The 27,891-nt window shown below is 32.8% G+C and overlaps 3 protein-coding genes across 5 annotated transcripts; all 3 read right to left on the reverse strand.

The window, feature by feature from the left end:
• Nucleotides 1-225: 225 nt before the first annotated feature.
• On the reverse strand, nt 226-4,718 carry Wwox (WW domain-containing oxidoreductase). The gene is made up of 7 exons (XM_073082740.1): nt 4,394-4,718; nt 3,516-3,753; nt 2,647-2,915; nt 2,129-2,308; nt 1,572-1,689; nt 752-892; nt 226-546 (listed from the first exon to the last, which is right to left on the reverse strand). The coding sequence occupies exons 1-7, from the start codon at nt 4,480-4,482 to the stop codon at nt 310-312; spliced, it is 1,272 nt and encodes a 423-aa protein (XP_072938841.1). The 5' UTR covers nt 4,483-4,718; the 3' UTR covers nt 226-309.
• A 1,027-nt stretch (nt 4,719-5,745) lies between these two features.
• On the reverse strand, nt 5,746-14,396 carry LOC140749817 (putative transporter SVOPL). Its single transcript, XM_073083009.1, has 10 exons — nt 11,957-14,396; nt 11,291-11,452; nt 9,198-9,360; nt 8,829-8,950; nt 8,133-8,371; nt 7,553-7,701; nt 7,151-7,253; nt 6,549-6,844; nt 6,320-6,447; nt 5,746-6,035 (listed from the first exon to the last, which is right to left on the reverse strand). Exons 1-10 carry the CDS (start codon nt 12,045-12,047, stop codon nt 5,956-5,958), a joined length of 1,533 nt encoding a protein of 510 aa, XP_072939110.1. The 5' UTR covers nt 12,048-14,396; the 3' UTR covers nt 5,746-5,955.
• Nucleotides 14,397-17,681: 3,285 nt separating this feature from the next.
• LOC140749845 (uncharacterized) lies at nt 17,682-24,661 on the reverse strand. 3 transcript variants are annotated; one of them, XM_073083058.1, is made up of 6 exons: nt 24,510-24,661; nt 22,306-22,677; nt 22,019-22,222; nt 19,313-21,768; nt 18,180-19,092; nt 17,682-18,088 (listed from the first exon to the last, which is right to left on the reverse strand). In XM_073083058.1, exons 2-6 carry the CDS (start codon nt 22,628-22,630, stop codon nt 17,820-17,822), a joined length of 4,167 nt encoding a protein of 1,388 aa, XP_072939159.1. In that variant the 5' UTR covers nt 22,631-22,677; nt 24,510-24,661; the 3' UTR covers nt 17,682-17,819. The 3 variants fall into 3 exon arrangements, with proteins under 3 accessions (XP_072939159.1, XP_072939161.1, XP_072939160.1); XM_073083060.1 differs by having other exon boundaries at nt 22,306-22,612; nt 24,510-24,658; XM_073083059.1 differs by having other exon boundaries at nt 22,306-22,659; nt 24,510-24,649.
• Between the last annotated feature and the right edge of the window lie 3,230 nt (nt 24,662-27,891).

The raw sequence follows: 27,891 nt of genomic DNA on the forward strand, positions 1-27,891 counted from the left end.
TATGAATATATTACAATAAACAAAATCCTACACATTACATCGGTATTGTTACAAACCAAAAAATATCGTATAATAACCAAAGTGTGCCTCCGGCGGCATTCTGAAATGCAGTGTGGTTATTATATATGAATAGCCTAATTCACGGGACTTACGAAGCATCTGTGATCAACTTCGAACTTCAAGTAATCATTTAATATAAAAGAATTTACCTTAAAAGAAAAAGTTACCTTAAAATCTATGTATATATTTTGATCTTAATACAATGAATACAATACAATGCCAATGAAGTTTAAAGGTGCAATACTTTAATCAAGATTTTCCTTTGTCTAACTTCATAGCATACTTGTGTAGGTAAGTCTGTACAATGTCTGACCCAGTCCGTTCTAGTATCATTTGGAGAGAAATGGCAAACAGTTCTTGCGCGATTTCTATATCTCGTGCTACCAAACTCTCTTCACAGTAGAAACAATTATTGAAATAGAGCCCAGTAACGCCATCTAGTTCTGCTGCAGTTGCTACATAAACTGTAGTAGCCGCTGCTTGTTGCTGCAATGCAAAAATATTTAAAAATTAAATAAAAATTTAATTATTTTTTAAAAGGTCAATAGAGGCACTACAAATTAGATGTAACTTTTTATGTTAAACATTAACTTTGTGAGATATTACAATATAATTGATTCTCAAATTCTGTATAATAACTTCGAAAACTTCTGCTCCAATCTAAGGCTAATCTATTTTATATATTAATTACCAATGATTTAGTGAAAGGCCTGACAATAAAAAATGCCAGTCGATACAACCACCAAGACTTGCTGAGGTTGCTGTAAACCATGTTTCCAGGGTGCAGAGAGTTGACCCACACACCCTTATCCTTCCAATGTTCACTCAGTATCTGCAAGACACACACAAGAAAATAGATTACTCAAAAATATCTGACTAACTTGTTTATCAGAGGAAGGTTGTTGAAGTGGTAAGGAATGGCAACATTATTGGAATTGACTTCAGGTAGAAACCCCCGTCCTAAATGTTTACAAATATCCATTGGTGACTGGATCTATTACAAGTGGACTGAATGCTTGTTGGCTATTCCAATATTATAAAAACAATATAAAATAACATAAGCATTTTGGTACATGGATATGAATTACAATTCTTTGAAGGTGGTAGAACCCTTTGTGGTTTGTTTCCGGCGGCACCATCACCACACTTATTTCTGCTTAATAACAATAGTGTTAGGCACTGCTGTGTTCCGTTTTGAAGGGTGTGGGAAGGGAGACATACTTTTCTGAGTCATTCCAGCTTAGTCCTCAGGGGTAGCGGCACATGTGTGGCCGACCCCAGGTAGGAATATCTAATCCTATCTGGTTTTGATTACAGATCTTCATGGGCAGCAGTAGCCACTTACCATCAGGTGCTCGTCTGCTACTCCAATATTATAAAAAATAATCTTTATGGTAAACTTTATATACTATCAACCATGTGCCATTCATATTTGTAAATACACTCTAATCTGGGATTTTCACGCAAATTAGTATTATCAATAACAGCTACATTGATAAACTTGCACTTACCTTTGCTGTTATAACATTGTAGAATTTGGAATTGTTGTAAGCAAATAAATTGTATGCATAATGGTCCTTGGATGTAGACAAATCTCGGTTTACAAAAACATTTTTAATATCCGGCATTCTGAAATTAATTATGTTTTTTTTAAAAATAAACCAGATTCTAAATGTAGGTTATATTTTACTATTTACAAGGTTTTATCCCTTCTGAAAGTACAACTCTAGTGTTACCACCATGGTTATGCTGCTATGTTAACTTTGTAGGAAATAATGAGTCAGATTCATTTTTTCGAGCATCTCAGACCAGACCTGAGGAGTAGCCAGGAGCTGTGATCTATGTTTGGTAAAATTCTTGTCTTATGTGGTGTGTATGTGGATGTCTACAAACATCAGGAAGTGAAGTAGTCACTAATATCCACAGCAGCAATCTGTATTAAACTACTTTTTTTAAAATAAAATTGTTTGAGTTTTTGACAAAGCCTACTAGTTGCGGACGGTAAGTATAGTTAGAGACTGAGATAATTGAAGTATCTGTATATATTTAACCGACTTCATTTATATACCTGTGTGATTCAGAAGATACAAATATAACTCGTGAACCTCTCTTTAATAAGGGCTCTAATAACAACGCCAAATAAAGATGGCTGAGATGGTTCACTTGCAAGGTCCTATCTAGATTATCCTCTGTTAGTTCATGTGGTAATCCAAATACTCCAGCATTCAGTATTAGCATATCCAAATGACTGAAATGAAAACAATTAACAATTATTGTAATAAAATTAATTAATGAGACTATGTATGAATATTATACATAAAAATAGATTAAGAAGTAATTATTTTAATTGTTTAGTAAAATAGAATAATAGACAATAATATACAAGGTTAAAAATTAATAATGTTTCATAGTACCACCATAAATTATAATTCAAATATTCAGGGTCAAAAGCAGAACATTTTAGTCTCCATGTCTCATCAGAATTGAATTAACCATATTCAAATCTAAGGTAAGACAGACACCTCAAAATATGTGTGTAAAATAGTTCTTACTTTCAAATTTCATAAATAAAGCAGGAATACTTACTTCGAGAATATAGTCTTAACAGCCATGGCACATTTCTTAACACTCTGAAAGGATGACAAGTCCAAATGAACAGATTTCAAATTATCTTCCGATGCATTGGTCTCTCTTACAATATCTTCTATGGATTTCTGAGTGGACTCCATGTTTCTGTTAGCAAAGAGGATGTTGCAGCCATGCCTGGCCAAAGACTTTGCTGTCTCATAGCCTATGCCAGCATTGGATCCCGTAATCAAGGCATACTTACCTGAGAGATCCACTCCATGTAATACCTGAAATTAACATTGAAAAAAAAATGTATGTATAAGAATATTTAAGAATGTTTATTTATTTATTTATTTATTTATTTAAACTTTATTGTAAACCTAGTGGTTACAAAGGGCGAACTTAATGCCTATTGGCATTCTCCACCAGTTAACCCTTGTTGATGGAGAAATGTTGTAATAATAAGTAGTAATATTTATCAAATATGCAACAGATAAAGAAATATTGTGTTATATGGTTTTAAATGTTTGATAAAGCAGATTTACTTACATGAGGCATTTGATAATCAAAACATGAGCTATAGGTTTGAATACAATTCTATTCCTAATTATTTACAGGAGTCTGTGTGTAGGTGTAAATATTGTAAGGTAGTACAGAAACAAATTATTATAATACATATGTATGTATATTGTAAACCCTTATTGAATAGAATCTTAGACAAATAAATGTAAATGTAAACTACATAACATTAAAGTATTAAAATATTGTTTGGCTTATCAATACCAGAGACATGATATATTTTTGCAACTAACTGATACTACTACTATGATGATATTACTTTTTGCAACTAACTGTAAGAACAAAAAATGTTAAGAAAATACAAATACCTGATAAGCAGTAGACGAACCATCAAATCTTTGTCGAAAGTCATAAGTATGTTTCTTCTCTTCCTTAGCAAACGCTAGTCTTGGGTCTACATAGGTTTTATTGCCTGTTTCTGTTTGCTGGTATACTGTTCTACCCTTGTCATCCACTGTTTTTGTCCAGCCATGGGGCAATTCTTTGGGAATTACCTTCTTGTGCCCTGTCCGTGGATGGGTCCATTGTATTTTGTTATTACATGTGCTAGAAAAGGAATATAATATGATATATTATTGATTAGGCATGTGATGTGAGAATTTATGAAAATTCGTCTAGGTAGTAGGTATTGATTTTATTGAAAGTTAATAATCAGATAACAAGAATCATAAATACATTATAAGAACTAAAGTACAACCTAGTGATTAGAATTTCAGCACACATCCCTGATTTTTAAGAGTTATTTGGATATTAGTAATTAATAATATCATTTGCTTAAATGGTGAAGGAAACATTGGAAGGTAACATTATGAACATTGGAACTGAGATCTAAATAAATATAGTTCAAAAAACGAAAAAAACACGCTTTTATGATAAAATCAACTAAAAAGTAGAAATGTATTCTATTTCATTCTTTCATACATGCAGGGTAAGATAAGGATGTATATTGATCTCTTTCTACTGAAAAACGGAGTTACTCACTGACAAAGATACAAGTGAAGCTAATATAAAGCGTGTAAAAAAGAAGTTCACAAGGGTATGTGAAGTCTACCAATAGACACTTGGCCAGGATGAGAGGAAACCTGTATCCAGCAGTGGGATGATAACAATAGCTTGACAGCCTGTATCCTTAATATCTTATATTGGAGTAAGTATATTAGCATAAAAAAAAAACAAAAGTATTTACTTTACGAAGTAAACGTTTCCATCGTCAGTCGACTTCTCTTCCCACCCTGGAGGCAATTCATCTTCACTGTCAGAATCCAAATTATGCATTTTAATTGCTTGTGTATAAAATTGTAGAATATGAAACCTGTACTGTTGTTCTTATAAACAAATAAATACTGCTTTGTAAACGTTATACTAGCTTGACTTCGAAGTTATTTAATTATATTATTATAGTAAAAAAAATAAGTTGGATTTCCCTTGAGATAACAATATTATTCGCAAAGTTTAGTTTTAGCCTTTTAGCAGACTTCAGGTTCAGCGACCGCGCCGACCGCTGACCAGCCTGTCAACTGTACGTCACGTGAATTGTAATTGTCAAATGTCAATGTCAAATCATTATTTTTATTGTTGGCAACTCCAATAAGTAATATGTATATTGTATATTATTATGTATTTGGCAAAGGGAGATCTCCCGCCGGGCTAGGTGATCATGCCCGGGGAGCGGCCGTGCTCCGACAGTCTCAGTTCGAAACTTGTATATATGCCAGATATTTAGAAAACTTCGATAGCGTGATTCAGAATACCCGTGGCGCCATTTCTTTTCGAGTAGCGGGAGGTCGCCACATGTACTATATTTTTTTGTGGCAGGAGGAGGACACGTTAGGTAGGCATGGCTTGTCTTGTAACAGGATTGCTGGTCGGCTTTATCGTCATGGGACTCTTAACGATCTTATTCTTTGGGATCTTGCTACGGTTTCAGTACCAGCAACAATGGAACCTTCTGGTCTATTCAGAGGCAATGGCCCCTGACCTGTGTCGACTCTCTAGTAAGGTGGGGCCTCACGTTGGCAATACCTGGGGCTGGGGCTGCAGTAGACTGTCGTTGTTTTTTGAGCGTGTGCAACGGCTATATTACTTTGATCATTTTCGCCACATTTTCATTAACCCATTCATTCCCAAGGGTTTAAATAATAGCATATTTTTTATTTTATTATTTATATTGGTTTCATATACATTCAAAGGAGAAAATCATAGTTAGAAAAAATATTGATCATTCCGTGAATTCCACAAAATGTTGCGTTTACGCCACGTTGGAATAAGTGATCTTTAAAAATTCTCGCAACTTACTTATACGCATGGACACTCAAGTATTAATAGGTTGTGAAATCCATAGAGTTATAGGTCAAAACTACTATTAATACTTTATTATGCCATACTTAAATAAGTGTGCAGGCAAAGAGTATAGGACAGTCTGCAGATTTAGAAACTTATTCCTAGGAAAGAAAAATAATTTAGGTAATAACTTTTAAAAATAATAATTTAATAATAATAAAACTGCAAATTAATTATATTCTTTGTATGTTTTTATGTACAAGATTTTTCTAGTTGAGATTAGTATTTTGTGCTATGTTGACGAGAGGTGTGTGCCTGGGGTTGCCCTTCCAGGGCGGCGCTTACTCTGGGAGCGCCGAAATTTACGAATAGTAGGATGTTTTTGTTTCTTTTCACCCAATATATATTCTTATATTGGTCCCAAATTTAAATTTCACCGGGCACCGTGAATATACGCTACATTTTTGGCTATAATCGAGTAATATTGCGTTGTTTTACATCCTGTTCAGAACTTGACTTTGGTAGGAAGCAGGATAACAGGCCACAAACTGAAAGAATTTGAAAATTAATAAAAAAAGGTCAGCATAATAATAATGTAAAATATTTTCTCTTATTATAAGTGTAGTTAAAAAAGTACTTAAATACTTAAATATCGTATACATAGGTTATTGATAAGTTAAGTACGTAGCTATAGTTTTACGATAATATTTTTTATTTAAAGGTAATAACAAACACATATAACATACGCCATAGTAAACTTATACATTTTAAAAATAATTATGTACCTAAGTACTTAAAGGAAATACTAATGGATTAATAAAATGATACATACGTATTAAACTTCCCCCAAACACATAAAATGTCGCTTCGCACACTGAATTGAGAAGGGCTCCCGCTACATTGGAGCCGACCACAGATCCAGCACGGCCCACCATCATCGAAAGACCCACTGCCATGCCCCTGTAAGACCATGGGTCAAATGAGATAAATAAAGAAATTATTCCTGATAGAAGGGGCACTAGCAGAGAGCTGAAACTTAGGCAAAATGAGAAGATACATACCTCAAATGCGTCGGAAATATTTGCACACTATATGCATTTACTGGCGCAATTGCTAAGCCCATAAGTGCTATGGATGACAGGAATATTGCGAACAGTATCTGCTGTGAGACAAAGTTGATGAGGATGCAGAACACACCAATGGTGCAGTAAACCAAGACGAGAAGAAGCTTCTTCCCGATATACTTGATTACGACGCTCGTGATTATTGCTATGACTCCAACTGAGCAGTTTGCTGCGGCGTTAATTATAAATGTCAATGAGTCGATCGTGTCGATACATTCCCCTTCGGCTACAGTCTGTAATACAAGTATGCAATATAATAATAGGAAATATAGGTAGGTACTATTGTACTATTTCTTAATTGTAATTGTAATATTTCTTACTAGGTAAATACTTTCGATACAAATAATAACGTAACATGAAGTATTCAAATGGGCATTTATTTTTGATAAAACACCATAAAATATGACAGAAACAACAATTAATTATTTTGATGGTTGAAGAATAGACATACCAATGAGGAAAAATGTAAAGATATTTTCATCAGACAAGCAAAAGTACTCAGTCGATACAATAATCGTAGAATTTAGACACATACCAACCTCATTCGCGCCTTGCGCAATCACTTCACAAGCAGTACCCTCGCCGGCGCCTGAGAAAACTCGATTGAGGATCTCAGGAAGCCACATGTTTAGACCATTCACTCTGCAATAAATGTTACATCAAAAATTTGTCCATTAAAAAGTTATTTTAATGTGTACGCATATTTTTGTTGTCATTAGACTTTTTAAAATTACTTTGGTAGAAATTTTGCACATTACACCTATTTCTAGCGTAAAGCAGTCTTCGTGTTCCTGTGGAAGGGTATGGAAGACTTAATAGAGACCAGCAGAGTTAGAGATATTTTGCGTTATGATATGAAGGATTGGTAGAAAAGTAAATGGTGGTCGCATCAAGAAGATTTCAACCACCTGTATTAATATTGAAATTGTCTTTATACTTACGTTGCAAATATGCCAAACATCAGAGTACTATTTAAAGCCATCCATTTCACGTAAGGAGGTTTCAATAAGGGCACTGACTGTACCTTTAATGACATCAAGAAAGAAGTTTTCGTATTTATTGCACCTTCGGTGTACTTCAGTCTTTTTATCTAAAAGATAAAATAAAATTAATGTCTGTATATAAGTAGGTCCCTCCTATATCCTACAATATACACGACGAATTTCAGGCGTTTTGCTGACGAACAGTATGTAAATTTTTGATATTTTCCATTGATTGATAGATTGACCGATAAATAATAGATTATTAATAGATTGACTAAAGTAAAAGTTTTCCATGATGAAAACGTTTCATCAAAACAATTTTAACTAAAAGTCCAAGACTTCTGTTTTGGCTCATAATTATACTATATTATATTATGTGAGATTATTATTTAATCATAGGTTCTGGAATAATTTAATTGGTTGTTACCGATACCCTTATGATATATAAAATCATATGAATATTTATATAGTAGGTCAATACTTCAATTATTAAATTGTTTGTATCTCGAAAAAAGACAATAAGTTATTGTTTACTAACAGGAAACTCATCTGGAGATTTTTTCTTATTCTGAGCATACATAGTTCTGAGAACTTGAAGGGTATCTTCCTGCCGCCCTTGAGACATGAGGTACTTCGGGCTTTCTGGACCATTTATGAGTAGAAGTCCTCCGATGATGAAGATACTCGAGTATACGATCGCTAGCAATCTCCATGGTTTGAAGTAGTACAAGCCGAAGTTTGCTTCGAAATTTAATGGAAGGATTGCCCACGCAAACACTACAAGGAAAGGGGTAAATTTAAAATAGCACATAAACATGTTTTTTGCACGACTCATGATGCGAAGCATCAGAGAGTGCTTTACGATCGAAAAATTTTTTTCGCTTCATTTTGGCGGCTATTTTTTTTAATCCGATTAAATATAAATACTTAATACTTTGAAATATTTGCAAATAAAATATGTTGCAGCCTTCTAACCTCCTCCCCTTCTGTCCTGTATACGTTGGTTTTGTTGTACATACTTAATTTAAAACATCTGATGCTTGTATACAAAGTAAATAGACATTTTAAGGATATCAAATACATACATTGTATATTTTTTAAATCGGCTATGATGTCTGAAGGCTCTTGTAACTTACGTAGGTTAAATTAACTATTACCTACATATGGTTATGAAGAATTTGTCGCAATGTGCAGATTAATAAGATAAAGATAAGACAAAAGAAAACAAACTTACAAGGCACTAAAACAGCCCCGGATACCTGCATGGCGTTTATCAGAGTAAGCATTATATCTCTGTACTTTAAAGGACACAATTCGCCAACGAATGTATATGGAACTGCTGCTGGGCATGCTATGCTGTGAAATATAATTTTTAATATACTTATCTATTAAATAATAAATGAATTTAATTTGAAAAAGATTCGCTAAATGGTTGTCATAATAGAGTAGAGATTTTTAAACTTTTTACCACAATGGACCGTTAAACGCATTTTTTTATCTTCTCCTAGACAAGTTATGGGCAAATCCAAGAAACGATAGAACTTTGATTTATTATTATGATATTGAAATATACCTCCACCATGTACTAGATATACCAACTTACCATAACGATGTGAGGAACTTCAAAATTATGAAGCTGATTAGATTCGGCATAAAAGCGGAGGCAATGCCCAAGATGCCCGCCGCGAGAGAACTATAAATAACAGTATGTTTCCGTCCTCGTGTATCCACTAGATAACCCCATGGAAAAGAAGTAATAACTATACCTGGAAATTATATTTTTAATCAATAGAAAATCCATCCCGGCTGGTGCAATGCGGAGGTACGCTTCCTTTACTAATTACTGAAACGTAGTAGGTTTACATTTATAATATTATGTTGGGATAAGACAAAAACATACTGCAGCCTCTAACATAAAATAATTAAGTGTTATAGTAAAGGTATTTAAGTAAGTGGTATTGCGTTTTTTTATTATTTTATATCGCGTTTTTTTTAATTATTAAATATAAAATGTTATATACTTATTAAAGTCAGGTTTCACAATCATATGTTCATAAATAAAAACAATAGGTATAAGTACTTGTAGGTACCTACGTGAAGAGGAAAATAATTTCTTAAATAACTAAATTGTTTAAAAGAAAAATATTTACTGTAATTAATATTTGCTTTCACCACAAATCAGAAACTAAATATTACTGCATTTATACCGTTAAGTACTTAGTTAAAATTAGTTATAACTATCGTGTTATATGTGGTAGAACATTACGTAGTTCAATTTCGGAAGCCCGACCGCCACACCCAATTCTGATGAGCAGCGCTGCTGTGTTCTGGTTAAAGAAGGTACACTTCACGAAGCATTCCAAATTAATCTTTAGGGGTTGCTGAAGCGGTCTCAGATAAGACTTAAATGATAATTTGGAGTTGATTATAAATGTCAATTTGTGGCAATTACCATCAGGTGGAGTGCAAGCTAATTTGCGATTTTTATAATGTAAAAATGTACAACTATAATTATTTAATTATTATTTTATAATTATTATATATAATTATTCTTACGTAACTACGTAATTACATTGTACACAGTACACCAACGTTAATTAATTTCATATAAGTATTATTGTTGTCTGTCGTCTATTACGTTTCCATAAATTGCATAGATTAGGAAGGCAACTCGTGTAGCAATTAAGATTATTCGGTTTATTACTTTGTAGATTATACTCGTACAGATATTGACGCATTATTGTTGTTATTAGCAAAATAATACGCATATAGTACAGTTGACCTGTATTGTAATTTTTGCCCGAAAATAATCTTTTGCTGATAATTATTTCATATCTTTACGTAGGTACGAGAATTATTGTTAGTATTATATTTGCACTTGTACTTGCGCTTCCAATAATATCTATTTTTACATAAATTCCGTGTTCCTAATTACTTATAAATAGTACTATATATGTATATGTTCCTAATCATTTGGGTGTTGTATGTCATGTGATGACCTTTGTGACGTAACGCGTTCAGGGTTGTGCCAAGGAAACAACGAAATCATTAATTTAGATTATGTAGTGTACTTTTCTATAATGTGCGACCATGATATAAGAAGTTTTAAAAATAGTGGACTATGAGTGTGGTTGTATGATTTTTTTTTAATATATTCAAAATTGCTTAGGCTCACTCTATAAGTGATATAAGTTCATGTCTGGAAAATTTGGTATCTACGTGGTATGAAAATAATAATAATCCAAAAGTTTAAAGTACCTTAATTATTTCAATTAAATTATACTTATATTTAGAAGTTAGGGCATACAACACAGAATATTGAGTTAATTTTGAAAAAAGGTGTACTCACTATCAATTAATACGTAAAAGAATGCTGTCATAACTCTTCTGTGGTCATAACGAACCCTGAATTCAGAATTAAACTGTCATGCTAAAATTTGTCAAAATTCGCCGTACATATAGTCTGCGCCAAACTGCTAGTCCTCTCTGATGTCGTTGCGAGCAGGTCTAGTCATACAATTTACTATGGCAACGCGATTCATTTCTATATTCGGAGCGGACTAGCAGTTTTACGCGGACTATAACTATTCAAATATTGTATTTGTCTTTGTATTTTAATTTCTCCACTATCATACTAAATGGTTCTATAACATTATTTTTATATTAAGTAACTAAATACAAATAATATTTGCTTACCTATGTATGGAATAGATCCTACAAAGCCTCTGATAGTATCAGTCATTTCTAAATCACATTTAGAAGACGGCAGTATGTATGCGTAGCCAACTGGTTCGAGGATAGCTCCAATGAGAAAAAGAGATAGCACTACTGTATACTTTATGTTGTATATTCCAAGACCTATAATAATTAAGAATTGAATGTAAGTAATAAACAAAAAGTAACAGTAACAAATATGAAGCTTTGACGATCATTGTAGTTATTAAATATTACCTATCTACTCGTATTATCAAAAACTTATGTTCCTACTGGAAGGTCCCTAATTCGCTACATTTATAATAATACAAATAAATTATGTTTTTAATCAGTTTGCTCCAGCAAGATTAAATATAAATTAAAATCTGTTGGTGTTAGGTTTATAATCAAACTTATTGATTGCATTAGAAGTTTAAGTTTAGTCTTTAGAGATTATGACGGAGTTATATAGTCACATATTTATTACTTAAAATTGATGATTAATTGCAAAGATTCGGTTGGACGGTTTGCGCCGTATAGGTGGTGGTAAACGTTGCTGGTTTCTGGTTCGAAAGGTGTGGTCAGGAAAAAAATCACGTAAAAATTTTATCCTATTGAGGATTGACAAAAGCATCTATGATAGCACAGCTTACTAAATAATGCACTCACCTGCAACTGAAAGAGCCTGATCCAAATCGAACGCTTCCTTTTCATCCCTGTTTACTTCAGCAGATATAGTGTTTACTTTGTCTTGTGCCATCTTCAATGCTATTCAATATCACTAATGAATTAACACTTATAAGAAAAAGATTTATATCGAAAATAGTGTATTGTCACCATTTACCGGTTTCACGTGTCTCACTTACGAACGAATATAATTTTATTGAATATATTATCGATACAACCAAGCTCCTCGCGTGGTAATTTACACCTAATTCATAATCCGCGCAGTCTCTACTGGCGCGCTGATAATCTGTGTTATGATTTATTGTGCTACGCAAACATATTCATTATATCCAGTTATCTTTACAGTTTTATAGCCATGATGTGACAGAAGTCAAAAGAATGCTGTACAGTGACGAATTTTAAATAGCGATAATTATTAAGCGTTCTATGGTCCGCTACCTAATTCTAAAGATAAAGCAATCGTAAGATTTATAATAATTGCCTGTTACTCGTATTTTGAAATCGGAAATGCTGTACTTAAATGTGTTCTTTGTTCTTACAATATCCGCATGTGATCAGTGATTGAGTTGCTGACAGTCATAGAAATACGTATTTATATAGACCTACAAAAATGTATAGGTATACTGACTTAGAAGAGATATTTCAATTTCTCCAATTTTTACCTGGTTGTAAATCGATCTCTGAACTTTCAGCACGGTACATAAGACTATACCATATATTAAAAAAAATATATATTAACATTTATGGGAAACTGGGGACACTTGATCCCCCCTTTTGTTTTTTGACCACTATTTGGTAAATATTGATCCGATTTTAGATATATTGGTACTGAAATACGTGGAATTTCATTGGCTATACTAAGTATAAAAGCTAATGATATCGGTATATAAATTTTGTAACCAGCCCACGAAAACTTTGTATAGGGAATGATACCATGTGTCCCATATATATGTCTGACTTGATCCCCCCCGCTCTGGAACACTTGATCCTGAGGGAAATAAGTCTCCTATATTTTCATATGATACCGAAATGATAAAAAATATGTTAAAATTGATTTATCATTGATTTATTTGCTTAGTAGATAAAGTAGAAACAACAACAACAACATCTCACTGTTTTGATAAATCACATATACGAGTAACTATGTTTTCAGCTAACATTACTTAATGTTCCTATTATCACATAATCTTATGGTTGATTTTTTTTCCTGCACCTTCTATTGTTTTATATACTCATATTGAACCCTGAAATTCATGATCATATCTCCCATAAGAAAGTGTACCAAGTGTACCCTAGCTATAATGTGGTTATAAAAAGATATTGTAAAAAAATCGACTACTATTAACACTATTCTATGAAACAGACGTTTAAAAACATAGATAATGACAGGATCACCTTGCTGGATCAAGTAAAACAAGTAACTCCATCTATTTATCCTTTTCTTTGGCAGTGTTATGGTACTCCGTCAAAGTTAGTATACAAACATCATTTAAGTATAGTTTAAGTTATTTTTTGATTACTGTAAATATTTTTATTTCTATTTGTTTTAAATTTAGTTTAAGTATATTTCATAATAATTGTATCATATTCGAATTAAATAAAGAAACATCATTTATTAAATTCATCTGTAGGTTGCCAGCAAGGTGATCCACTTGGTCCAGCAATTTTCAGTTTGGCTATTCATCCCATTGTATCAAATTTAAATTCAAAATTTAACGTGTGGTATTTGGATGACGGCTCTCTAGGAGGTGACACAGAAACAGTTTTTACAGATTTTCAGGAAATTATGGATAAATTTAGCAATATTGGTCTTGAAGTAAATTTTTCAAAATGTGAACTTTTTGTTTCAAGTTCCAAAAATGTAAATGAAAAAAATAGTATTATTGAACGATTTAAAACTTTGGCTCCTAATATCAAAATTTCAGATAAACATTCTTTACACCTCCTGGGCTCACCGATATTCCCAGAATCAATTCCATGTTTTATCGAAAACAATATTCATAATTTTAATGAAACTTCAGATCGTTTACTTAAAATTAATTCACACATGGCTCTTTTCATTATTCGATTTTGTTTATTTGTCCCTAAATTTACATATCTTTTGAGAAGTACACGCCTTTGGAAATTTAATGAACTTTGTTTAAAATTGGATGACATCATCATGAAAACTCTTTCGTCTGTTCTAAATTGTCACATGAATGAACGCGCTTGGACCCAGGCTTCATTACCCGTTAGGCATGGAGGCTTGGGTATGCTTGGTTACAGGCTGGACCAAATCTAAAATTTCCGGTACATTTAAATTTACAAAAATTTTGGGACGAACCCCTCTGCATACTTGTGCGACATCAGCTTCTTGATTCTGCACATGATATTGCAGAGAGGGCTCGTCTCCTTGCAGTAGCAGAGCGGGAGTCGGGGTTTTGGCTACAGGTATATCCTTCGGGAAATATAGGTACACTTTTAGACAATCTAACTCTATCAGGTTGTACTCGTTTGCGTCTGGGTGTAAAGACAGTTGAGCACCATCGCTGTCATTGCGGTGCAGACGTCGATGTATTTGGACACCATGGACTTTCTTGTCAGCGCAGTGCTGGTCGCTTATCGTGCCACGCCACCATCAATGACGGCATTCGTCGAGCTTTTGTCACCATCAATGTGCCGACTTGTTTAGAGCCGAATGGTCTCGCACGTGACGATGGCAAGAGGCCTGACGGTATGACGTTAATACCCTGGAAGGGGGGAAGGATGTTGGTATGGGACGCTACGTGTGTCGACACACTGGCTCCTTCTCACCTCCAGGCATCATCATCAGGCGCGGGGGCGGCGGCTACTGCTGCTGAAAACGCCAAGCGTCATAAATATGTTAGTTTGTGTAATTACTACATATTTATTGTGTTGAAACTTTAGGTCCATGGGGCCCGGATGCTTGGCAGTTGTATAAACAACTGTCAACACGATTGGTCGAAGTCTCTGGAGATCCAGGAGCTGGCACGCATTTCGCTCAACGAATTGCTATAGCCATTCAAAGAGGAAATGCTGCCAGCATCTTGGGTACCTTTCCCAAGGACAGCGATGGTGATCATTTTTTATGGTAGTTTTTATGTTTTCATATTTTTGTATTTCGTTTTTGTATATATGTACATTTTGTAAATAAGTTTCTATTAGTATATAGTTTGATTATTATTATTTTTTTAGTTTAATTAGTGTTTAATTTTATTGTTTCAAATATTGTATGTAACCTTATTATTATCCAATAGATAATGAATAGTTTAAAAGTGTTACTTACCCAAAATATGTTTACTAACCAATTATTTAATCAAAATGAAAACTTACGAAAAATATTTTCCTGCGACACGAAACACACAATCATCCGCCATCTGCTTAAATATCAAATTGGACAAGAGTACCAAGTTTAGAAAGTTATAACGTATCATAGACAACCAATGTTGCCACACTAAAATCATATAGTGTTCACAGAAGCTCTGTAAATCCAGTGTACCAAGTCTCCCGTAAGGATCAAGTGTCCCCAGTTTCCCCTACTATAATAATCTACACGTACCTGTGTTGATTATTATAGTAAATGTTAAAAGTATTTAAATGAAATATTAAATGTATATGTCATTAAGGTCATTATGATAAAACCTATAGGTATATATATGGTTTGTTTAAACCACCACCGAATGTAAAGAGTATGCGTTAAATTTGTAAAATATATTTTTCTCTAGCGTTAATGTTTACGTGTATTGAATACAGTAAGTAACATTTTAGGTTTCATTGTTTAAAAATACTAGTATTTCATTGTTAAAAGATTTTTTGGTAACATCCTAGCGAAACTTTTTTATAATTTACCTTATACTTACACAATAATAAATATTGTTAAAATACTAGACGCCTAAATCCTTACAAAAACTATCAATAAATTCAGGACTATAAAACGAGACGAATTATAGAAAACTATTTTGGGCGTGAATTTTAATTATCTGCTATTAAAATACTTATCAACAGTGAAACAATGTAAGTAAATTCTTTGTAGGTTGAAGGTGGTAGAACCCTTTGTGGTTCGACTCCAGCGGCACCACCGCCACACCTATTTCTACCTAATAACAGCAGTGTTAGGCGCTGCTGTGTTCCGGTTTGAAGGGTGTGGTAAGAGAGACAGACTTTTCCGAGGCGTTCCAGCTTAGTCCTCAGGGCTAGCGGCGCATCTGTGGCCGACCTCAGGTAGGAATATCTAATCCTATCTGGGGTTGATTACAGATGTCCATGGGCGGCAGTAGCCACTTACCATCAGGTGGACTGCAAGCTCGTCTGCTACCCTTATATTATAAAAAAAAATTAACAATTAAACCACTTGAGTAAATAAAAAAATATGACGAATCATATAAGTCAATATTTGAGGTCATACATTAGTAGATAGGTACTTACGTGCAATATACCTAATTATACAAATGCATCTGTACTTAAGCCATCCACAAATCAAATATGAAATAACTGGTAGGTTTGTATGGAATTATTTCTAATTTTCAAATTATCTTTTAGTAAATTTTCGATATCCGTCGACGAACTCCTGACGATCACTGTATTTTTTTTTACTTTTTGTAAAAATTATGATATGTTTAATAAGATGTATTTACTTACATAGATACTTTAGTCTGTTTCAAATTATTTTACACAAAGCTAGAACACAATTAGAGGGGAAACCTGTTTATAGGCAGATAATGTAACATATTTTTTGGTACTTTTTAATTACTTTTTTCTGAACAGCCAACACAATACATAGAACCTCTACACAAATTCCGTGTTGGCGGTACTTATAAATAGGTATTCAATTCCGATATTCTAATATACACAAAATTAAAATGTTTCATTAGTAAACTGTTTAACTGTTACAATAAGGATTGTTTCACACAACTACGTTGAATTAAAGTGTGTTCATTACATGCCACCAAAGGTATTTTAAATTATACTGTTTTATGATAGTAGGTTAATCCCGAAGAGGCATTCTATGTCCTCGCTATGTATGTTTGTTATTTTGTTTACATTACATATCAGATTATATTGTTGCCAAACAATTAATGTTCGTGTTCAAGAATCTGCTCTTATCGTGGATTGGTCTTTAAAAACAAGGAGATTCAGCCTCTGGTATAGATGTATAGTAATAACTCGAAAAAACAAAAAGTATAAATACATAAGCCTACCAAATAACTGAAATAACTTATATTACGTATAAAATAACTTTACGATTTATTTAGCGTTTAATAATTAATACCCAATATAAATTTATAACTAACTAGGGTATTAATTAAGTAAGTTTAATTTGTTGGGCTGTATGGCACCTGGTCACATCCTCAATAGTCTTCAAACTTTGCCATATGAAAGTTTTATGGGTATTAAGCATTTCATCCACTACTACTACGGATTCTAGCTCCTTTAAATATTACTGTAAATACTCATGCGTAAGGTCCATACAGTATTGTTTGTATTACAACTTTTATAACTGAATCATTTGAGATTATATAATGGTCCAAAACACAATGTTCGCACTCGTTTTTGACTTGGGTACCACATTATGCAGAATGATACCCCGAAAGCTTTCATGTGGAATAAGTTTCAAGACTGTTGGAGGCTTTGACCAAATGCCTACGGCCCCTTCCTTTAGAAATACATTTTGACTTTTTTATCAGTTATCACCAAAGAAACCATGAAATCCAGAAAATAAAAGCGTTATATATATTTTTTAAGCATAAGCAGAAGTTTAGGTAGAAATGAAGCTGGAGTTACTAACTTCGATATAAAAATTATTGAAAAAACATTGCTTGTAACAAAATTCTATTTTCATTCAATATTATTTTCTTAAGCATCCACATCTTTTATTGCAGTACGTTGGCTTTAGTGTTTTAAGTTTCTTTGTGGCAATCAATTTATTTAAGATTAGAGACCGACATTTTGCTATTTTGTCTATTTCTACAACCAAGTTTCTTATTAATTTTTCCACTGGAATTAGGTCATTTTCGTAAATAGTCGCTAAAGATCTTTGCAATATCTCTATGTCCTTTATATCTATATGTTTGTTATTTTCTTTATGGATATCAACACCAGTATTTTTGTTTGCTTCTGTAATATTAAAAAAATATATCTGACTAGAGTAATGTAAGATTTTGATTATAAGAACGGATGTGAAAAGCGGTAATAACTATTTTCATACCTTTTACTTCAAGCGGTTTTCCTTCGGCATTGTCTACACTAATTTCGATGGAGAGTTTTGTTTGAGAATTAATTGCAAATGATAATTTGTTATTTAATTCTAACGAGGACTTAACAACAGAGATGCTATCATTTGGAAATCTCTGTGGTTCTTTAGAAATGTCGAAAGTTCGCAATATTTTTTCTTTGTTCTCATTTACGTATGTTTGAAATGCTAAATCAACAATCATAACTTTGTGTATATCATTTTCCAAAGAGGGTTTTGAATTATGAAGTTTTTTATCATCAAATGATATTCTTACATCTCTCTTTACATTTGAATTCGACAAGAAATCTGGTTTTAAAGTATCGTATGAACCATTTAAATATTTACCGGTTGTAACGGTTGGAATGGTTTTAGTAGAAAATATTTTATTAGGCTCTGCAAATCTTGGAGTTGTCAAAGAAATCTTATTTTGTTTTTCTGAAACATTAAAATGTTCAACCATTTTCTCAATCACAGCATTTTTGTAATCTTTGCTGGAGGTCTTATATTTAATGCTTGGAAAATCAGATTCACTTCCATTTTGTTGAACAACATGATCAGTACTAAACTTTTTTGTTTCAGAAGGAGATATAATATTTTGTTCCGTGATTAGAGTGTTCGATAATATATCTTCTGTACTAAATGGGTCGATGTTTTTGGATATTTTCTGAGAAGAAATTTCATTTTTCAAAAGTGTTTCTCTTTCCATATTGTTTTTTAGATTAGCGATACTGTCTTTATCAATTTCAATATTTTTGTTATTTTCATTCTCAGTTGAATAATTTTTAATTTGTTCATCTAACGTTTTGTTTGGTGAATTTATTGAAGATCCTCTTTTATGGCTAACGTTATCTAAGAAATTGTCCGGGGATGGTCGGCGAGTAGTAAACTGAAAGGTAGTTTATGAAAATATTAACTATACATTTTACTTAACATCCTAGTAATAGGACATAGGTATATTTGAATATTTATATATAATTAATCGCGTGATCTACTACTAAGAAAAAATATTGTAACTGAGAATTTAAATACGATCATATACTTTATTTTACCATACGTCTTTATTTTAGACATTTCATTTCATTTTAAAATAAAATTATTTTACATACCATTGAAGTTTCTTCAAGATTTAGACCTTTACAACTTTTTAAATTACTAGAAATCTCAGAAATATTGTCGGTTACATATTCCGTAGAAATTATATCCTTTTTGTAGTCCTCAAGTTTATTTACCGTATTAGCACTCGATTCATCAATCTCAATGTCGGAAACTTCTTTATAATCTTGACCACTTTGATAATCACTATTCTCCTTCTTATTTTTAGAATTCTCTTCTAGAAGTTTTTTCTGGGTAACACTTTCACCCAAAATTTCAAGCTGTGATCTATCTACCTGTGATTGTATTTCGTTTAAATAATCTTTTGATGATGTTATAGAGGCGTTTTCCTTGTTTTTGTCTAAACTTCTATTTATCGTTAGTTCACTTTGTGTTTCTTCTAGAATGAGATGTGATTTTGGTTCGTGTTTTATATTCATATCGTATTCATTATCATTATTGCCATTGGTTTCTAATACTAAAGTATGGTCTAAAAATTCTAAAGTTTTTGTCACGTTCTCTTCTTGATTGTTCGCTTGTTCTTTAGTAATTACTTCACTTAGGTTGCTCTTGGTTGAACTAGATTTTGTTTTATGAATTTCCATATTACTTTTAATGGCGTCAACAAATACTGATTCTGATAGCTTAGTTTGTATATCTAAGTCAGAGCTCTTCTTATTGACAATATGTGGTTTTATATCGTCACCAAATCCTGATCTTGATAGCTTAGTTTGTATATCTAAGACAGAACTCTTATGGTTATCAATCTGAGGTTTTAAACCGTCAACAAGAATTGATCCTGATAGTTTAGTTTGTATATCTAAGTCAGAGCTCTTATTATTGAAAGTCTGTGTTTTTATATCGTCAACAAATCCTGATCTTGATAGCTTTGTTTTTATTTCTAAGACAGAACTCTTATTGCTATCGATCTGAGGTTTTAGACCGTCCACAAACATTGATCCTGATAGCTTAGTTTGTATATCTAAGTCAGAGCTTTTATTATTGACAACCTGAGGTTTTATATCGTCAACAAATCCTGTTCTTGATAGCTTAGTTGGTATATCTATGTCAGAAATTTTATTGTTAATAATCTGAGGTTTTAGATTGTCAATTAAATCTGATCCTAATAGCTTGGTTTGTATATTTAAATCAGAACTCTTATTATTAACAATTTGAGGTTTTAGATCGTCACCATATTTAAATTGTGGTTCTGGTAAATTCTTATCATCCATAGAACTTGTAATTATAAGATCTTTATATTGTTTCTCTTGGGAACCTGCAATGTTTAATTCTGTCGTGTCGTTTTTCGTTGTATGGGGTAAATTTAATTTAATTTCACTATCATTATTTTTTAATTTTATGTGTGCTAAATTGGATTTATTTGAAGATGATGTTTCCATGGCATAAGGTGGTGTTTGTATTACTGCAAGTTTCGTTACCTCTGATACAGCAATGTTAACTTGATGATTAACTGTTTGAGGTTTTAAAGATTTTTGAGCTAAATCATCATTTATTTTATTTTCGACATTTATTTGTTTCGAAAGCTTGTCCTCTCCAGTTTGAATGGCAGTAAAAGATTCACATTTCGTATTATTATCAACTTCAGGAAATATATTGTTTTCCAGGATAGGCGAAATTTTTTCACTGACACCCACTGTTTTTGATATTAAATCTTCTATGCTAGCTCTACATTGATTGAATTGATTTAAGTCTTCAGTATGTAATCTACTTTTTTGTGATTTAGTATCAATAATCGATTGATATATAGGTTCATATACGTGAAAATCATTTTGTGAATCTACAGTTATTTCTTTATTCGCATTTTCATGAACTTTATACGATTCATCAATTTTAATCTTAAGAGTAGATACAGTTTCCCTTGTTTCTTCAACATTTAATTCAAAATTTGTATCAACTTCTGTTAAATGCAAATTGTTGTGCTCTAGCAATAAGGAGTTGGCTCTTCTATCTTCAGGAACAGATATGTCATTTGAACGATAATATATATTTGATTCTTCTTTATGTGAATTTATATTGATTTTGTTTCTATTTATATTTCTTTCTGGACTTCTTTCAATTTTAGGTGGCATAAAATAAGTATTAGTAGCGTTACTCGAGAGTCTTTTGTTAACATTACTAGATTTTCTGCCCATCATATTTTTGTCTAAAGATCCTATATCTTGATATGACGTGTCTGGTGGGTAAGTTATAATAGAATCTGAATATTTCTCATCTAAGGAACTTTTTTCGGACTTAGATTTATATAACATAAAGGTAGTGAAAGTGTCTATTTCTTCATGGTTTGATATTTTCATTGCAATTTCAGAGCGTTTAGTCCGTCCTGCCATAGTTTTCTCAGAGGTAGCGATTTCAAAATTTTCTTTGTTTTTTAAAACAGGCTCTTGTTGTAGTTTAACTGATGGCTGGTATTGATATCTCTCCTCGCCAAATGGTGGATCGAGGCACCCTCCTGCAACATAGATTACATCCGTAATAAATTCTAAATATCGTATTTCACAACGATCCATGACCAAAATAACGGATGATCACTGCAAAGGGTTGCACTTTTAAAACTTTCAACATCAGATGTTGATTATTGTGCAGTAGTTTTATCCAAACTACATAGCTCGTATTTATGTAAAATCGTGTATTATGTCTGTATTAGAATACTAGTTACATATTATCATTGGTTACATAAAATCATATTATAATTTATTTACCTGGCTTACATTTCCCTAAAAAAATTACAGGTTGTCTTGTAACCACGTCCAATGTTTTCGAATTACGCTTATTTTGTAATAAACTTATATTTCGTTTGTCGTATGAATCTTGACTCTCTGAATTTACTTTATCTGATTTTACCATTGTTGCAATCATGTATGGTGGATCGTCCTCGTCTTCACCCTGAGTACGTAGACATTTGCCTAAAATATAGAATGTTACAACAATTTTAAGTTCTAAGTAGGAAACATTAAATGGTATAGTAGGAATGGTATATTTAAATTACCTGTTTTGAATAAATGGAAGAATTTGTTTTGCGATTTACGATGTGCCTTTGATCTGTGATCCGGTTTCGTTAGCATATTGAAGGACATGATTGTTTGATCGCTGTGAATAATACGAACGTTTTCTGTGTTTTCATTAACTTTTTCAATCTTGGGTACAGATATAACTCTTTCTCCAACGACATCTTTGTTTTTTCCTTTTTTTATTCTTATTTTCACTTTGATAGGAATCGTTTTATCGGTAGTAGTAGAACCAGGTAACGGTAGAATCTCTCCTTGAGGGACAGCCACGACTTCTAGCGACCATTTCTGAATAATTTCGGCCATTACTGTTTTTTATCCATAACTCTGGAGTCCTTAATTATATTTATTTCCTAAATTGTATGAATATTAGATTATATTAAATTTATTAGTGATGTGCATAAATATGTTATGTTTAAATAAAAATAACAAAGATAAAATGTATTTAGTAGATTTATTTACAAAAAAATACACAATAAATAGTTTTATGCTACAAAATAAGCAAGTTTTCAATTGATCACAAACAATAAATAAATTTATTTTTCTTCTAATTTTTATCTGCACAAAATAATTATTTATTGCAAACAATAATTTATGCTCGTCATCACGCTTTCACTCTTCAAATACAATGGAGTAAACAACCCGATTGCATTTGGGTTTTCTTCGATTTTTATTAGGAAATTCTCTTTTATCTGTACAATGAGGTATACCATATCTATGTGGTATTTGTAATACGTTTGAATTCCTCAACAACCCCAATGAAGCGCATTTTCTATATATTTCACTAAGCAGTATTTTCAAAGGTAGTATCTCATTTTCTACGGTTCTCATAAAATGAGCAACTCGCATATCTGGCAATATTCTTTCATAAGAATCTTCTTTACACTTCTTTTTCTTACTTTTACTGTACTCGTTATATAGGAGTGTGTTTATGGAGAATAGTTCATTTATTTCATTAATTTTGTGTTCAACTCTCGTTTCCTGATTATACTTTATACACATCTTAGAACTATTGTTTATTCTTTCTTTATAAAAAATCTCACTGGCAGAATCAATCGTATTAAGGGTACATATAGAAGTAACCATAAGTTTTAGTTTTTTATTCTGATTGGTTTTAAATTCTGATAATTCAGTAATGGTTTCTTTAGATACTGTGCTTTCTATACAAATCTGCTTCAATGGCTTATTATGATCTATTAATTCAAGGTACTCTTGATTAGAATACGACTCAGTATCATTTTCGCTTCCATTTTCACCTAAAAATGTGTTTTAAATTACAATTGTAGAAGATAATCTAAGTTAAAAAAGGATTTACTAATATTTAAACACCTACCTTTCTTAGGTGTTTCCAAAAACGTTCCATTTATTTCACGAGTCCTACTATCTGATTTCATGACATTTTCACCAACACGAATTTTTTTTTTATTATTGCTTTCTATTTTTCTTTCATTAAGTTTGTTCGGTTTACTAAGTACAACATTTTTCTCAAATTCCGTAGCAAGTTTGTGAAGGACATATTGATCACTAACGACTCTTGTTATGTCACCACAAGCTAGACTAGAGTTTGTAGATAAATGCCGTAAATCTATGCATGAGTAATATATTTTATCTTGTTCCTTATCAGTATCCTTTTTTAAAATAATTTTGTAAGTTACTGGCACACTGTACTCTACAATATTATTTTTTTCCTTCCATTGGATTTTATCTAGATTTTCAATACACGACACATCTGGCATAATTTCAAGACAGCACTTTGTATTATCATTTTGTAAATATCTTATTAAAGGTGTAAATTTGATTTTAATGAAAGTTGACTGCATTTTTGTTCGTATAAAAATACTGAAAATAAAAAAAACAAACTAAAATAAAAACAAAAAGTAAATAAGTAGGTACTCGTAAGTTTCATTTCATCACTTTTTTCACTTTCACTTTTTTATAATTTTCTTAAGTCCATGCTTTACTAATTTTGAATAATAATCATTTACACGACACACGAACAGCATAACTATAGGCACCACTTAAAACTACAAATAATTCAAGCAGTGTAATATTTATGTATTTTTCATATTTACAGGAACGTCATGACTATCGGTGAGAAACCAATAATAACATTTCTATATAGGTACTTATATAATTACCTTTGTATTATTAATTTCAACATCTAAATATAAAATAAAGGCATTACCTGAATTCACCGAAAGCAGAGTAATTATTTTATTCCGTGGAAATTGTGTTCAACACATAATTTTAACCGTAAAAATATATTTACTAAAAATTTTGGGTCACAAGCGCACACTGGATTTCTTTTGACATTCACGTTTTATTTATTATCGTACGTCATTGTTGTAGTTGCCAATAAAAGTCATGATATTTAAGAGTTTAGAATATACTTACGCTTAATAGTAAGGGTACCCATGATGCTAAATATGTAGTTACTCGAGCCTCGTTGAGATTTGTTATGACTTGTGTTTTGACCTTGGGGTTGGAACTCAAGGAAAAAATCTATTTGTAATTCGTTCGCTTACCATACGTCCGTTTCTCGCCGCTTGCCGAAGTAGAACTAACTCGAGTTGATCGTCAGGTTGTAATCTCACATTTATTATACAAATGGTGGGTAATACACTATAGGACCAATCGAATTTTGTAAATTAAGTAGATTAAAAAAAATGTTATATGTTTTACAACTTTTCACATGTGGGGGGAGTGTCTACAGGATTTCAAAAATGTAAAAAATTGTCACATGGAAATTTTCGAGCGCGTTAGATATTGGTAGTGTAGGTATACCTACACATGTCGCCATTTTCCGAAATCTCCATTTTGACGTAGGACGTAGGTACTCGAGCGTGTCAGATTTCGTATGATGAATAAATCATATATGTTTATAGACTTCCATATACGTGTGTGTGCGACATTATATGTAACTTTTTTTAGGCATTAACAAAGAATATATAAAGGTGAACACATCTTTATCGATTAATTAGGCCAAGAAAGATAAGCCAAATAAGTTTTATAAAAAAGTATAAGTTATGTGTTGCTAATACTGGAGCACACATTGAGAATTATATATAAAATAGTTGAAAATGGAATTTATATACATTTTTTGCTTGTACCAAGTCTACTTTTTCATTCTATGTACCAATTTTAGTTTCATATCGAATAAGGCTCATGTAGGTAAATATATCTACGTGATTACTAGCTGACCCGGCAAACGTTGTGTTGCCATATAAATAAAAAAATGTTAAGGGTGAACAAACCTTATCACTTAGGGGTATGAAAAATAGATAGTAGCCGATTCTCAGATGTACTGAATATGCATTTAAAATTATTGAAAATCGGTAAAGACGTTTCGGAGGAGTACGTAAAGTTTAGTTTGAGCCGACTTCAGGTTCAGCGACCGCTGACAAGCCTGTCAACTGTCAGTCACGTGAATTGTGATTGTCAAATTTCAATGTCAAATAATTATTTTTTATTGTTGGCGGCTCCAAATAAGTAATATGTATATCTTTATATATATATATTTCTTATGTGCGTGTGTATGTCACTGAACTCCTCCTAAACGACTGGACTGATTTTGATGAAATTTGCTGTGTGTGTTCAAGGGGACTTGAGAATGGTTTAGATTCACAATTTAGTCCGTGGGAAAAGGTTTTTTTTAATTATTTTTTAATTCGTAAGTAGTTATAGAATCGGAAACTATACATTTGATCAAGTGATGATCTTTAGCAAAGTTGTTGTCCAAGAGCCCACGAGGGCTAGGGAGTTGGTAAGATCAATTTTTGACAGATGGCACTACTGTCATTCCAATGCAGGTACAATTTTTCCGTTTCATGTATGTCATATTATTTCTTCAAAATGCGGGCGAAGCCGCGGGCACCACTAGTGTACTATATTTTTTGTGGCAGGAGGAGGACACGTTAGGTCGGCATGCCTTGTCTTGTACCAGGAGTGCTGGTCGGCTTTATCGTCATGGGACTCTTAACGATCTTATTCTTCGGGCTCATGCTACGGTTTCAGTACCAGCAACAATGGAACCTTCTGGTCTATTCAGAGGCAATGGCCCCTGGTATGGGAGCCGACCTGTGTCGACTCTCTAGCCCCACCTCACGTTGGCAATACCTGGGACTGAGGCTGCAGCCGAATTAGTCGTTTTTTTTAGCGTGTGGCACCGGCTATATTACTTTGATCATTTTCGCCACATTTTTATTAATAGGTCGTGAAAGCCAAGGAGTCATATGTCAAAACTACTATTAAAACTTTATTATGGAAGATCACCAAATTTGTACACGCAGTTAACGAAAGAAGATGAAGAGGGCTGAATTTCTGGTGACACTTTTACTGAAAGGTGACACTTTTACTAAGGTAATTTTTTATATCCTGAGAGGTCAGACCGTCACCTATGTGTTCTCCAAGTTTGTCGTGGTACTTACGAGACACCCTGTATATCAGTTAGTTAAAGTGTTAGGTAATAGGCACACAGCCACTGCAGTAAAGGATCTACCGAAGAAGGATGAAGAACAAGGATTGAAAGGGAAAGATTTTCATTGGAACGAAGGAAGCGTGTGTCGTGAAATAGATGTAGGTAATAAAATCGTTCCCTTAAGTAATTGGGACTGTTTGAATTAAACAGGGCGCAGTATAAAGCAGAAAGAATATGACTATTCCGACGAAGACGAATTGGGAGCCCCTTGAGTTTCTTTCGATACTCTAAAATGTGATCATATTTACGAATTCCAAATATGAATCTGATAAACAAATTTTCAATACGCTCAAGCTTATTAAGTTGCTCCTCAGTTAGTCTAGATAGCAAACATCTGCATACTCAAGGATAGGATGCAATAGTGACATTGACAGAGAGATTTTGGTCGAAACTGGTAAAAAGTTGCGGAGCCTCCGGAGTGATCCCAAAGACAAGAATACCTTCTTGCTGACCTTGTTGATCTGAGGAGTTCAAGACAGACAGCTATCCAAGTAAATACCCAAGTTTTTTACTGTCTCCTTTAGGACCACTTGAACACCATCGAGCAAGATCACAGGTAAGGTAGCAAAGTCAATCTTATTTAGTAATCTTGAACTGCCGATGACAATATTTTGGGTTTTTTGAGCATTTACTTGCTATCCATGCAACTGGCACCAGTTTGAGACAGAAGTCAGATCCGCATTTATAACACCGATAGCTTTTGGTAAGTCCTGAGGTACTGTACAATGCATGCTACTGCCGCCCATGGACATCTGTAATCAACCCCAGATAGGATTAGATATTCCTAACTGAGGTCGGCCACAGATGCGCCGCTACCCCTGAGGACTAAGCTGAAACGCTTCGGAAAAGTCTGTCTCCCTTACCACACCCTTCAAAACGGAACACAGCAGCGCCTAACACTGCTGTTATTAGGTAGAAATAGGTGTGGCGGTGGTGCCGCCGGAGTCGAACCACGAAGGGTTCTACCACCTTCCAAATGTACTTAAATGAATATAGTGTAAAATAAAAGGATTAACTGAAATTCGATTATTTTATTTTCACAATTGTTTCTTACATTTTACAAAATATTTACAATACATCGTCACGACTT

The sequence above is a fragment of the Epargyreus clarus genome, unplaced genomic scaffold (assembly GCF_041222505.1).
Source record: "Epargyreus clarus isolate Ecla_fem2 unplaced genomic scaffold, WU_Ecla_fem_2.2 ptg000018l, whole genome shotgun sequence".
Lineage (NCBI taxonomy): Eukaryota > Metazoa > Arthropoda > Insecta > Lepidoptera > Hesperiidae > Epargyreus > Epargyreus clarus.

Coding starts and splice junctions, on each gene's coding strand:
- LOC140749817 (XM_073083009.1), bottom strand. CDS start 12,047: ATGGCACAAGACAAAGTAAACACTATATCTGCTGAAGTAAACAGGGAT. Junction 9,361..11,290: donor AGGATCTATTCCATACATAG/GTAAGCAAATAT, acceptor TATAATTTCCAG/GTATAGTTATTACTTCTTTT. Junction 8,372..8,828: donor CGGGGCTGTTTTAGTGCCTT/GTAAGTTTGTTT, acceptor CTTTCCTTGTAG/TGTTTGCGTGGGCAATCCTT.
- Wwox (XM_073082740.1), bottom strand. CDS start 4,482: ATGCATAATTTGGATTCTGACAGTGAAGATGAATTGCCTCCAGGGTGG. Junction 1,690..2,128: donor GTATCTTCTGAATCACACAG/GTATATAAATGA, acceptor AATTAATTTCAG/AATGCCGGATATTAAAAATG. Junction 547..751: donor GGCCTTTCACTAAATCATTG/GTAATTAATATA, acceptor TTTGCATTGCAG/CAACAAGCAGCGGCTACTAC.
- LOC140749845 (XM_073083058.1), bottom strand. CDS start 22,630: ATGGCCGAAATTATTCAGAAATGGTCGCTAGAAGTCGTGGCTGTCCCT. Junction 22,223..22,305: donor CTTCCATTTATTCAAAACAG/GTAATTTAAATA, acceptor TCTATATTTTAG/GCAAATGTCTACGTACTCAG. Junction 18,089..18,179: donor AAAACCGCTTGAAGTAAAAG/GTATGAAAATAG, acceptor TTAATATTACAG/AAGCAAACAAAAATACTGGT.